The 12,082-nt window shown below is 50.5% G+C and overlaps 1 protein-coding gene across 1 annotated transcript in view; it reads right to left on the bottom strand.

Moving 5' to 3' along the window:
* BACE2 (beta-secretase 2) overlaps positions 1-10,834 on the bottom strand; it is a 107,534-nt gene extending 96,700 nt beyond the window's left edge. The window contains exon 1 of the mRNA XM_025292132.2: positions 10,396-10,834. Within this exon, the coding sequence (XP_025147917.1) occupies positions 10,396-10,695 (300 nt within the window). The 5' untranslated portion in view covers positions 10,696-10,834. The remainder of the gene's footprint in view (positions 1-10,395) is intronic.
* Between the last annotated feature and the right edge of the window lie 1,248 nt (positions 10,835-12,082).

Genomic DNA, 12,082 nt, shown 5'->3' with positions numbered 1-12,082 from the left:
AAGCAGACACATTACTTTGACAAAAAAGGTCCATCTAGTCAAAGCTATGGTTTTTCCAGTAGTCATGTATGGATGTGAGAGTTGGACTATAAAGAAAACTGATAACAAAGAATTGATGCTTTTGAACCATGGTGTTGGAGAAGACTCTTGAGAGTCTCCTAGACTGAAAGGAGATCCAACCAGTCCATCCTAGGGGAAATCAGTCCTGAATATTCATTGGAAAGACTGATGGTGAAGCTCAAACTCCAATACTTTAGCCACCTGATGAGAACTGACTCATTGGAAAAGACCCTGATGCTGGGAAAGATTGAAGGTGGGAAGAGAAGGGACAACAGAGAATGAGAGGGTTGGATGGCATCATGGACTTGATGGACATGGGCTTGAGTAAGCTCCAGGAGTTGGTGATGGACAGGGAAGACTGGTGTGCTGCAGTCCATGGGGTCACAAAGAGTCGGACACAACTGAGCAACTGAACTGAACTGACTACACTTAAAAATATCTCCATGGATTGCCCAGTGACCCCTGCAGGACATAGTTTCCCAGATTGTGACCTGACCTGCCAGATCCAACCAGTCTATTCTAAAGGAGATCAGTCCTGGGTGTTCATTGGAAGGACTGATGCTAAAGCTGAAACTCCAATACTTTGTTTGGCCACCTCATGCGAAGACTTGACTCATTGGAAAACACTCTGATGCTGGGAGGGATTGCGGGCAGGAGGAGAAGGGCACGACATAGGATGAGATGGCTGGATGGCATCACCGACTTGATGGACATGTGTTTGAGTGAACTCTGGGAGTTGGTGATGGACAGGGAAACCTGGCATGCTGCAATTCATGGGGTCACAGAGAGCCAACAAGAGTGAGCAACTGAACTGAACTGAGTTAGACTTACTTGCTACCTCTGATATAAAGCTCGATACCAGCACCTTTTGAGAGGGCTGGAAGCCCAGAAGCCAATGCTCACATCACTCACATTTCTTTTTTTTTTCTTTTAAAGATTTTTTTTGATGTGGACCATTTCTAAACTCTTTATGAATTTGTTACAGTATTGTTTCTGTTTTATGTTTTGGCTTTTTGGCCCCAGGGCATGTAGGATCTTAGCTTGGTGACCAGGGATCAAACCTGCAAACTTTGCATGGGAAGGCAAATCCCCAACCACTGGACTGCCCAGGAAGTTTCTGCTTTAGTGAAAATGACCACTATCCTCTTGAAGACAGCAGGCCGCAAAACAAGTGTTACTAGAACCAATTGTAACAACTTCTTATCTGTGCTGGAAGAGTGCCCAGATGGTGGCACCCATCAAACAAACGAAAGGATACGTGTTGGCAACAAGGTAACCACAGGATGGGTGAGGAAGCCCCAGAAACTTTGGCAAACAGAAAAGTTTGCAGAATCTTATCATCTAAAATATGGTGCTTAGATGTGAATGTCTCTTAAACTTTCATTTTCCTAGTAATTCATTTTCATTGATTTACAAATTACTGCTCAGGACAGACTGCAAATTTCAAAAGGACGCAGTCAGCACAGAGAATTTTGAATAGCAGGGCTTTAGAGCTCTTGCTCTGCAGAAAGTGCATACCACCTTTCCAAATTGCCAAATGCAAGCAAGCGTCTGGAACACAACTTTCTGGAGGTAGAGATTTCCTAAACAGTCAGCATGCGTGCTAAGTAACCAGCCATATGCGACTCCTTGGGACCCTATGGATGATAGCCTGCCAGGCTCCTCTTCCATGGGATTCTCCAGGCAAGAATACTGGAGTCGGATGTCATTTCCTCCCTCAGGGGATCTTCCCCACCCAGGCTTTTCTTCCCCACCCAGGGATGTCTCTTACATCTCCTGTGTTGGCAGGCAGGTTCTTTACTACTAGCGCTACCTCACACTTAAACAACCAGGCTTCAGGAAGAAGAAAGAACCTGCTGCTTCCGCTCAGGAAATCACATGGCAGAGGAGACTGTCTCTGTCACGGCCTGCAAACAGCATCCCAGGGCTGAGACCAGGCCGGCCACTGAAGGGGTGGGGGTGGGAGATGCAATCCAGGGCAGACTCCCAGGCCTCGGTGCAGACTGTCCTGTCCGGTCAGTCTGGACTGGGTCTTGGGAATCTGAATTTTTAACCAACTCTACAAAGTGTGCTTGCTTCCCAGGTGGCTCAGTGGTAAAGAATCTGCCTGGGTCGGGAAGACCCCCTGGAGTAGGAGCTGGCAACCCACTCCAGTATTTTTGCCTGAAAAGCCCCATGGCCAGAGGAGCCTGGAGGGCTACAGTCCATGGTGCTGCAGAAGAGTCGAACACAACTGAGTGACTAAACAACAGCCAGGTGTGTTTGGTCCCCACCCCACCCTCCGTGGCCAGCTGGTTTACAAGCAAGGACTCCAGCTCTGGCTTTCCAACCAGCACCACGAGGCCTGCCTGCTTCCCACGGCCTGAACCAGGTTCCACATCCTCACAGACCCCACGTGATGCACCTGTAAGCAGCTGCTGAAAATTAGAGCTATCGGAAGGGCTCACAAACAAAACAGATTGTAATCACTGAGTGTTGGGGCTTCTAGAAGGCATCTCAGGTCCTCTGGTCCAATCCCCTAATTTACAGGTGAGGAAACTGAGGCCCAAGCAGCTGGAGAACTTGCTCATCCACACCCGTATTTGGCGAGCAAACTTTCCGGGACCAGCACCAGAAACGCCTAATTCCCCAAGGCTGACAAGCGGGAGACGGTGGCTTGTCAGGCTGAGAAAAGCTAATGAATTTCCCCAGGAGACAGCTCAATGTAGCGAAGATGGCTCTGAACGTTCCCTCTGCGGCTTGGGGAATCCACACCTCCTTCACAAAGCAGCAGCTTACCAACTGCATTCCGGCAGCGCATCCTGCCTTGAAAGGGAGTCAGAGCTGATTATCCCGCTCCCCTGAGGCTGCCTGGAAAACTTGGATTCGATGCTTTCCACCCTTTCCCCCCATGGTGCCACTTTCTGAAGGGGCTGCTTTGTGGTTGCTCTCTTGGGCTTCTGGCACAGGGTTGGCAGGGCAGACAAACTGAAGCAGTTTTCAACCCCCTCCCAAGAAGGCCATTTATCCAGCACAGGGCTGAGGTGGGCTGGAGGTCTACAGGGTCCCTGCTATTGTTGTGTTAGTAGCTCAGTCCTGTCCAACTCTTTGTGACCCCATGGACTGTAGCCCACCAGGCTCCTCTGTCCATGGGGATTCTCCAGGCAAGAATACTGGAGTGGGTAACCATTCCCTTCTACAGGGGATCTTTCTGACCCAGGGATTGAACCTGCATCTCCTGCATCGCAGGCAGATTCTTTACCATCTGAGCCTACAGGGTCCTTAGGAGGGCCGGGTATAAATCCTCCCATGTGTCCTCAGACGAGTGTGAGATGGAGTGAGAGGTTCCCACTGCCCTTTACGATGAAGCCAGCCCAGGGCACCACCCCTTAACACTGCAGACAGTCCTCTTCATCTTCCTAAACTGGCAGGACTGAGATTGTGTGTTTCCACATACAGGTATATGATGCACCATATAATAAAACTCGGAAACACGCAACCTGATACCTGTGCAGGGCAGCAAGCATTAACTCAGAAACAAACCTACTAGCTTTGTTTCTCCCCTGTAGTGATGTCATCCCTCCAATAGTCTCTTTACTCTTTGAGAACTCCAAGAGCAAAAAAAAAAAAAAAAAAATACTATTTTTTTTATTAAGTAGTGATAGATTAAAAAAAAAAAGTCAAATAGTCCATCTGGGCCAGGAGATGAGGAACGGAAGCCACGTGACAGCCAGTCCAACCATGTGCCACACACACATTTCCCACAGCTTGGGAAATGGCCCAGAATATGGCACACACACCCTTACTCACACTGCGTGTGTGTGTGCAATCCAACTCTTTGTCACCCCATAGACTGTAGCCCACCAGGCTCCTCTGTCCATGGGATTCTTCAGGCAGGAGTACTGGAGTGGGTTGCCATGCTCTCCTGCAGGGAATCTTCCCAACTCAGGGACTGAACCTGCGTGTCTTACATCTCCTGCATTGGCAGGCACATTCTTTACCAGTAGCTCCGCCTGGGAAGCCCTACTCACACTGCACCATCACGATGTATGCACAAGGCATGGAAGCCCAGGTGGGCCACCCACCTGCCTCACAGGTGTGTTCCATTTCCCAGGTGGTATCTAGTGTCACTATCGAACAATGATTCCAGTGTCAACATCCAGCCTGGGCTGGGCAGGCAGAGCAGAGAGAGTGTAAGGAGGGACCTGTGACAGATGGCAGGGGAGCCAAGTGTATGCAGAAGGCCCATTGTTCATCCTAAATGGGGGCTCTTAGGCTCAAGGGAGCAGTGGCTTGCTCACCATCAGATAAGACCAATGCCTCCCTCTGCTGCCCTCTGCTTGGGGCCGGGGTGAGAGTCAGCAGCCATGACCCCCAACCTCAGCCCAGGTGGACCCTGAATCCAAAGGCTTGACCTGCTCCTTTCAGTGTCTGAGACATAAAATAAACCCCAAGGTGTTCTGCTCCACCCCACGGGGAAGGGAAAATTGTGTCACCTCTAAAGTCCTCTCCTCAGGTCCAACACAGTCCACTGTGGACACAGCCCACCGTGGAGAAGAAATCAACCCTAGCAGTGGTTCAACTAGACCTTCCTCTTTTGGTTTTAGCTACACTGGGTTCAGCGATCATTCTAGGAGCAAACAGGAAGCCCAGAGGAGGTCAAGCCACCTTCTGACAACACAGCAAGTCAGGCAGAAGTCAAGAAAGGGCTGTGGATGCTTCACGGAAAAGCATGTGTATTTCGTATCCCATAGATTCCATTGAAAGGGGAGGACAGATGCCTTCCAAAGTCTTTATGACATGAAATGCAAGCTTACAGCATGAGTATCTGTGAGTCATAGGTATTTAAACACCAGTAATCGGAGCCTGCCTAAGTGGGCTTTTCCCAGGTTATGCAATGATTCCAGCAATTCTGGAATTAATGCAACATGACAAGAGGCGTTTTAAAATTTTAAGTGATTACTCTCTAGTGAGGAAACGGACAATGAAATACAGAAAATAACCCCAAACATTCCCCTCCTCGACCTCCTGCCCCGTCCCACAGTGCAATATCGTGTCACAGACTCTGTGTCAACATAGCGCCAAAACCACCATGTGCTGCAGCCTTTGATGAAAATTACACTTGAATTCCAAATTAAAATAATAGGCAATTAAAAGATGGGAGAGAATGAAAGAAAAAAGATCCACAGAATGATAAACTTAGAATGAACTTGAGTGGATTAAATTATGTGTCCCCCTGAACCACCACCAAACAGAAATGTTAAAACCCTGAACCCATGACCTGTCTTGAGAGTTAAAATCAAGTCACAATGAGGTTGGACTGGGTCAGGACAGGTCCTAATCCAATGACTGCTGTTCTCATAAGAGGAGGCCGATTTGGACATAGAAACACACAAGGGGTCTGGGGTGGGGGAGTGATGTTACAGGAAGACAGAGGAAGGGATGGGAGGATACAAGTAGGAGCCAAGAAACAACACGGACTGCCTGGAGCCACCAGCAGCTGGAAGAGGCAGGAAGGATCCACCCTCAGAGCCTTTGGAGGGAGTGCAGTCCTGCTGACACTTTGATTTTGAACTCCTGGCCTCCAGAACTGTGAGAGAGTACGTTTCTATCGTTCTAAGTCACCTAGTTTGTGTTCTTCCATTACAGAAGCTGCAGAAAACTTAAAATATTATCAACAAATGGGAAAGGGTAAGCACAGGGAGGTTGTCACCTGCCTATCGTCACGTATGAAACACCACTAGGACCCAGGACACGGCAGTGGCTCCAGGGTGCTTCCCACTATGCCCAAGTCATTCACAGGCAAATGAAGGTGGTTCTTTAAAAATAAAAGTCATTGCAGGGACTTCCCTGGTGGTCCAGTGGCCAAGACTCCATGCTCCCATTGGAGGGGGCCAAGGTTCAATTCCTCATCAGGGAACTAGATTTACAACTCAACATCCTGCATGCAACAACGAGGAGTTTGCACACCACAACTACATGCTGTAACTAAAGATCCCTGATGCCTCAAGACCCAGTGCAGCCAAATAAACAAACAAACATTTTGGTGGGGGGGGTGGGGAGTCACTGCATTTCAAATAGCAGCATGCAGAGCAGCGAAATCTTCAGACTGTGGACCCAGGCAGACCTGATGGTTAAAGTCCGCCCAGCTGTTCACCAACGTGGCCTCGGACAAATAACCTGGCTTCTCTGGGCCTCAGTTTCCCTGTCTGAAAACCGACTCAAACAACTGTACGTACTTCACAGGGCTGTTGAAAGTGAGAATGAGGTAATCTGGGCAAAATGCTTAGCGTGGTGTTCAGCACCCAATCAGCCTGAAATCAAGGTTAGCTATCAATACACAGTTGTTAACAATTTCTCAGATTCTGCCTCTCCAAGTTGTTTGGAGCAGATTCCTGGGCTGGGTATTTCACAGTCCTCTGTAATGAGAACTTTGATGTTGAATTATTATTCCAAAGCTCAGGAAGGGCAACTTCCCCCACTTCAAGGAGCTAGAGGGAACCTGGTTTTGGTTTCTGGCTCTTTCCAGGCAAGTCATCCATCCTGGCTTCATTGTCTTTAGTCATTTACCTTCTCAATTTGCTCCATCAAATTTCTTCTTGCTGGTCTTTTTCCAGCCTCCCCTGAAGTGAGTTTAATGTAATTTGGGGACACTGGGTGGCTTATTCTGAAAAAGGCAAACCTTTAAATTGTATATGAAGGATATATCATATCTTCAGTCCAAAATCTTTCAGGTAACTGTGAACTGAGAAGCCAATGAGCCCATGTGCTATGATTGAAATGTGCATCCCCTAATAATTCGTGAGCTCTTTACCTTCAAATGTTTAAACCCCAAAATCACTTTGCTGTCTGTTTTATCCATATTAGTGGAGATGACAGAAAATCTTTCAACAGAAACCCAAAAGCCTTTTTGAAGCCATTACCAGGTACAAAGCCTCAGACCTTTAGCTTCTCTGGTTGGATTTATTGTGTCAGCATGAAAGTCTTTTTTAAAAAAATAATGGAAATTGCTGTAATTATAATCACTTTAGAACACCATTATTATTATTAATAAGACCAAATTACATGGTTCAAGCAGCTGCTGGTTCTCTCCTGTTAGAAGGAAGTCATGTAATGGTATCAGAGCCCCAGCTCTCATCTCCATGCCAACGTGGGGCTGCTCACCCACGTGCTTCCGGGTGGACGCCTGTGATGTCTTGGAAGGGTGTCAGGCCGAAAGAGGGACCCCAGCTCTTGATTAATGCACCCAGGGACTGAGCACATTCCCAGCCTTTCCCAGGAGAGAGCAAGGAGCATGGGGCTCTGGTTCCTGCTGAATCTTCTTGTACGGTCTCTCCCATGCATACCTGGATCCAATTATTCAGGATGCTGAGGCTTGAGCATCACCCTGAAGGAAGGGGGTGAACGGAGAGGTGGCTGGGGCTGGGAGAGTCCAGTCTGGGTCATATGTTAAGTTCCTAATACCTGAGGGTGCACAGTTCGGGGATCTCTGGTTGATGAGAAAAACAAGTGGCCCAAAACCAAAGAAAATAAGTCAGAAGGGAGGAAGGGAAGGGACCCAGTGTTTGCCAGGTCATTGAGAACTTGGGTTCTGGAGTCCAACGGCCTGGGTTCAACTTGTGGTGCTTTCTAGAGCTTTGCTTTTGCCTTGTCCCACTGCCGTGGGAAAGCCACTCAACTCCAAGCTTCAGCTGTGCTGTCTACTAGATGGGGGTAAGAACTTGGGGCCCTTTTGAGGATTCCTGGGGAAGGCACCTGTAAGGCATGTAACAGGGTGCTGGCCACAAGGGGAGCCCTCCACACGATCCATGACTACCCCTTTATTTTCAAAAGATTCTCTTGAATCTACAACTCCATTTTTCTCTCCACCTAAGCAAGTTTTATTTTAGGCTTCAGAAAATCAGCAGAGCACATATGCAGGACTCTTGGCAATTAACAGAGCAGAAAAACTTCCATTAAGTTCAGAAGTCACCCCACAGCTGCCCCCTCTTGCCTGTTATAGACCCCCAGTTAGTGGTCTGAGATGTTTCAGGAGGAGGCAGACAGAATGAATTCTGATTTACTTGTCATTAACACCTAAGAGTTTACAGTAGGCATTTGGAATGAGCACACATGAATTCTGCTATAAAGCAGCTTATTACTAAATCAGGCCAAGGAAAAGGCACAGAATATTTCATTTCCCATCAAATGTAAAAATTAAATCTGGATTGTTAAAAAGAGCCTTCCCTGGAAACATGAGAATGTATAACTGAGAAGTAACCTTGAATGAACTACTTCCTTGGCCTCAGTAAAGACAGCAGCATAAGATACTCAATGCATTCTTCTTAATTCAATAAACTTCGTCATTTTAGAGTAAAGGTGATTGGACTAATTAATAAAGACAAACTATTATTTGAGAGTCCCTTGGACAGCAAGAAGATCCAGCCAGTCCATCTTAAAGGATATCAGTTTGAATATTCTTTGGAAGGACTGATACTGAAACTCCAATACTTTGGCCACCTAATGTGAAGAACTGACTCATTTAAAAAGACCCTGATGCTGGGAATGATTGAAGGCATGAGGAGAAGGGGACAACAGAGGTTGAGATGGTTGGATGGCATCACCAACTCAATGGACATGAGTTTGAGTAAACTCTGGGAGTTGGTGATGGACAGGGAGGCCTGGTGTGCTGCAGTCCATGGGGTCAAAAAGAGTCAGATATTACTGATCGACTGAACTGAACTTAACTTTGGGTGTCAGGACCCACATTGCCCAGATTAATTTTTGCTGTTGAGTCACTCAGTTCTGTACAAGGGATTTCCCACGCAAGAATACTGGAGTAGGTTGCTATAGCTGAAAAAATTCTCTTCCACTCAAAACATCAAGACACATATTCCCAGGTGGTAATGATTATTTGTTCCAAAAGATTATCCTTGGGCCACAAGAGAGGTTCACCCTCAATATCTCAGCGAAATCTCCTGAAAAATGAAATGTACCAGACTCTCACTGCCAGCGCATGATCTCACGTGGTGGCCTTCACCAGTACCAACCTCTCCTGGCCAAGTTAAGCTTTGTCAGCTGACTCCCTCCCCCTCGACTTCCCACTGCCCCCCAACCACCCTCCACCGGAGATGCCAAAAACAGCCCTTAGATGAAAGGCAACCAGAATCAAAGTTTTGAGCCGCAATACATTTTTGAAGGCTTTTTTCTTTTCAACTAATTAAACAAGTATAGAAGTTATTCAGTGGGGTTTCTTTTTTTAAAGAGATTAGCATGGCATGTCTTTCCTCTTAAGAAAGTCTTGAATAATTTAATTAGAATTACACCGAAGTCATGAGTATGTGCTATTTATGGAGGAATCACAGCTGAATTAAAAGCCAAATGACAATGTTAAAAATAAAAATAAAGCATCTTCAGACAGCATATTCGATCGATAAGAAAAACTTGACTTGAAAACACAGATTGAGTAGTTTGGAAGGAGGAGGGGAGCCAAATCTACTCCTAGGATTTGGTTTTTCTTAAAATGACCGGGCCTGGGCACATGGGTTTCTTGCTACAAAAAAAGTGCTAATAACTGAAAATCAGGATAAGATCGCAGTTTGATTTTAATTTGTCATTGGGAGACCACTTGGTCTCCGGGAGCCTGACTCAGCCCATGTTTTCTTCCCAGTCCCTTTACTGCATTTAGCACGTTCCATACACGTGCATAGACTCTTCCATCGGTGCTGAGGGCCCAGGCAGCCTGGAGCCGCTGGGCAGCTTGGAGGAAACTGACAAGCCAACTCGGAGAGAGCAAAGTGGCGCCGTGGAAGCACGGCTCCTTCCACCGGCAGCCAGCGAGCCAGCCTGCTAAGACAGCGTTACTTTGAGCTGAGATAAAGCAAGAATCCCTTGTAAGGGGTACTGCGCCGTTGGAGGCTGGCCACGAGCCTCCTGAGCGATGAGACAGCACGGGGGTGGGGGTTGGAATATTAGCGCAAAGTGATTTCCCCCGGATCGGCAGCATCGCTCCCTGGGCCCACCGAACAGTCTCTTCGCTGAAAAGAGGTGTCACTCGCCAGGGGCAATGCCGTTAGAGGCAAGTTATAGGTCTCTCGCCTTGCAGGCACATGGTGAGGAAGAGCTATCAAGTTCGGAAGCAGGCACCCCAGCTGCGCCGGGGCTGGGCAGCTCCGCATCCCGAGTGCGCGCGCCCCGACTCCCGACCTGGAGCCCCGCTGGGTCCCCAAGATCTTCTCTCCGGGGACAGCTGCTGCTGCTTTATGGGAGACTCTAAGCTGCGGGGGAGGCACAGCTGGGCGCCCCCAAAAGTCCCCCAGAAGCCTCTGGCTGCAGGGCGCCCGGTCGGAGAGGGCTGGCGAGCGCGCACCGACCTACCTTCTGCGGGGGGGTCCCGATTTGCATCTCCAGGTAGTAGCCGCGGCCGGAGTCCCCCTGCAGGTTATCCACCATGGCCAAGAAGTTGGCCGCACCCCCAGCGGGCTCCAGGGCGAGCGCCAGGCCGTCCGCGCGGGGCTCAGCGGGGGGTCCGGGCCCCGGGGTAGGCACAGCCCCCCGGCTCGTGGCCGAGGCCACCCGGAGAGGCAGCGTGAAGGGCGCGGAGGCCAGCGCCGGGGCCGCTCGTAGGAGCCACTGAGCCAGCAGCGGCAGCAGCAGCGCCCGGGCCAGCGCGCCCATGCCCGCGGCGGGGCTCGGGGGGCGCGCTGGGCCGGGCCCGTCCCGTCCGGCGACAGCGGCTCAGCGACTCGGCGGCGTGCGGGACTGTGGGGCAGGGCTGGGCGCGCAGCGGGGCCGGCGGCGGCGGACCGGAGGAGGAGGACCGAGAAGGAGGCGCGGCCGGAGCGGGAGGAGGAGGCGCCGGAGCCGCCCCAGCCCGCGCCAAGTTCTGCAAGTTGGTCGCCGCTGCCCCCTCTGGCGGGCGGCGGCTGCCCCACAAGGGCTGGGCCCCTCCCCGCCCCGGCCAAGGTCAAAGCGAGGCACGAGGTGCGCCCGGGTCCCCTCAGGCTGGCCCCGTTCACCCTCGCTCGTCTCGGGCGGCGCCTCTTTCCCGGGAAACTCGAGTCCCCAATTTCCTCGGAACGCGCCCCGCTGCCGCGGCCAACGGATGTGACGAGGCTCATCTGATACCAGAGGGGAAAGTTTCGGGAACCCTTAAAGGGGCAGCGAGGGCCTGAACGGGCTCCCTGGCCCCGCGCACCAGGTGCCCCGCAGGTGTTCCCCAGCCCCGCAGTGGTGGGGGCTGCCAAGGGTGATGTGGGGGTCAGAGAGAAGTGCAGGGAATCGTAAAAACGCAGCGAGCATCTCAAGGAGTTTAAGAGTCTGCGCCTCCCCTCGCCAAGTCCGTCCCTGCAGGCTTTCAGCCTTCCCGGAGCCCGGCTGCTTCTCGGGGCATTTTCCGTGCACTGCGCACCCCCACCCCCAACCTGCGTTCTGCATCCCCACTTCTGGGGCCCCTGAATGATTTTGACGAGATCTGATTGGAGGCTGGGAGAGGCGAGGGTTGGGAGAGCCGGGCGAGGACGCGAGAGCTTTGGAGACTTCCCCCTAAAAAGCCTGGGGGAGGTGGGGCGGGGCGGGGAGGGGGGGGGGGGATTCTTGCTGCTGTAGCTGCGCGGGCCTCGGTCCTCCTGCGCCCAGCGTTTCGGCTGGGAGGTGGCGTCCGCAGCTGGCTTTGAGCCTGGGCTTCTCTGCCCCCTGCTCGACCGTAATGCAGATGGGATGCTGCTAGGAGCTGCACTTCACCTGCCCTAGGACTCCCTCACTCCACCGGGCAAGTTGCAGTCATCATCCAAAATCAGGGCCATTGAATTTACAGCTCTGCCTCCATCCCTCCCGTTCCCGCTTCTCCCAAGCTCTCCGCTGATGGTCTAATTAATACTTGTTTAGCCACAGACACCAAGGCAGACCCAGAAATGCATTCAGTAATGCAAGCGATCAGAGTGATTTTATTTTAAATATTAAACGCAGGGGGGACAATTACACGAGCTGAAGTCCATCGATTTCTACTGAAACGGGGAGTAGACAATGCTTTCTACCTCCTCCAGCTGAATTATGTTGGCTGTTT

This window comes from Bubalus bubalis, chromosome 1 (assembly GCF_019923935.1).
Source record: "Bubalus bubalis isolate 160015118507 breed Murrah chromosome 1, NDDB_SH_1, whole genome shotgun sequence".
In the NCBI taxonomy this organism is placed as follows: Eukaryota; Metazoa; Chordata; class Mammalia; order Artiodactyla; family Bovidae; genus Bubalus; species Bubalus bubalis.
Note: the sequence above shows the minus strand (reverse complement) of the source record. Positions and strands in the feature narration are given on the sequence as shown.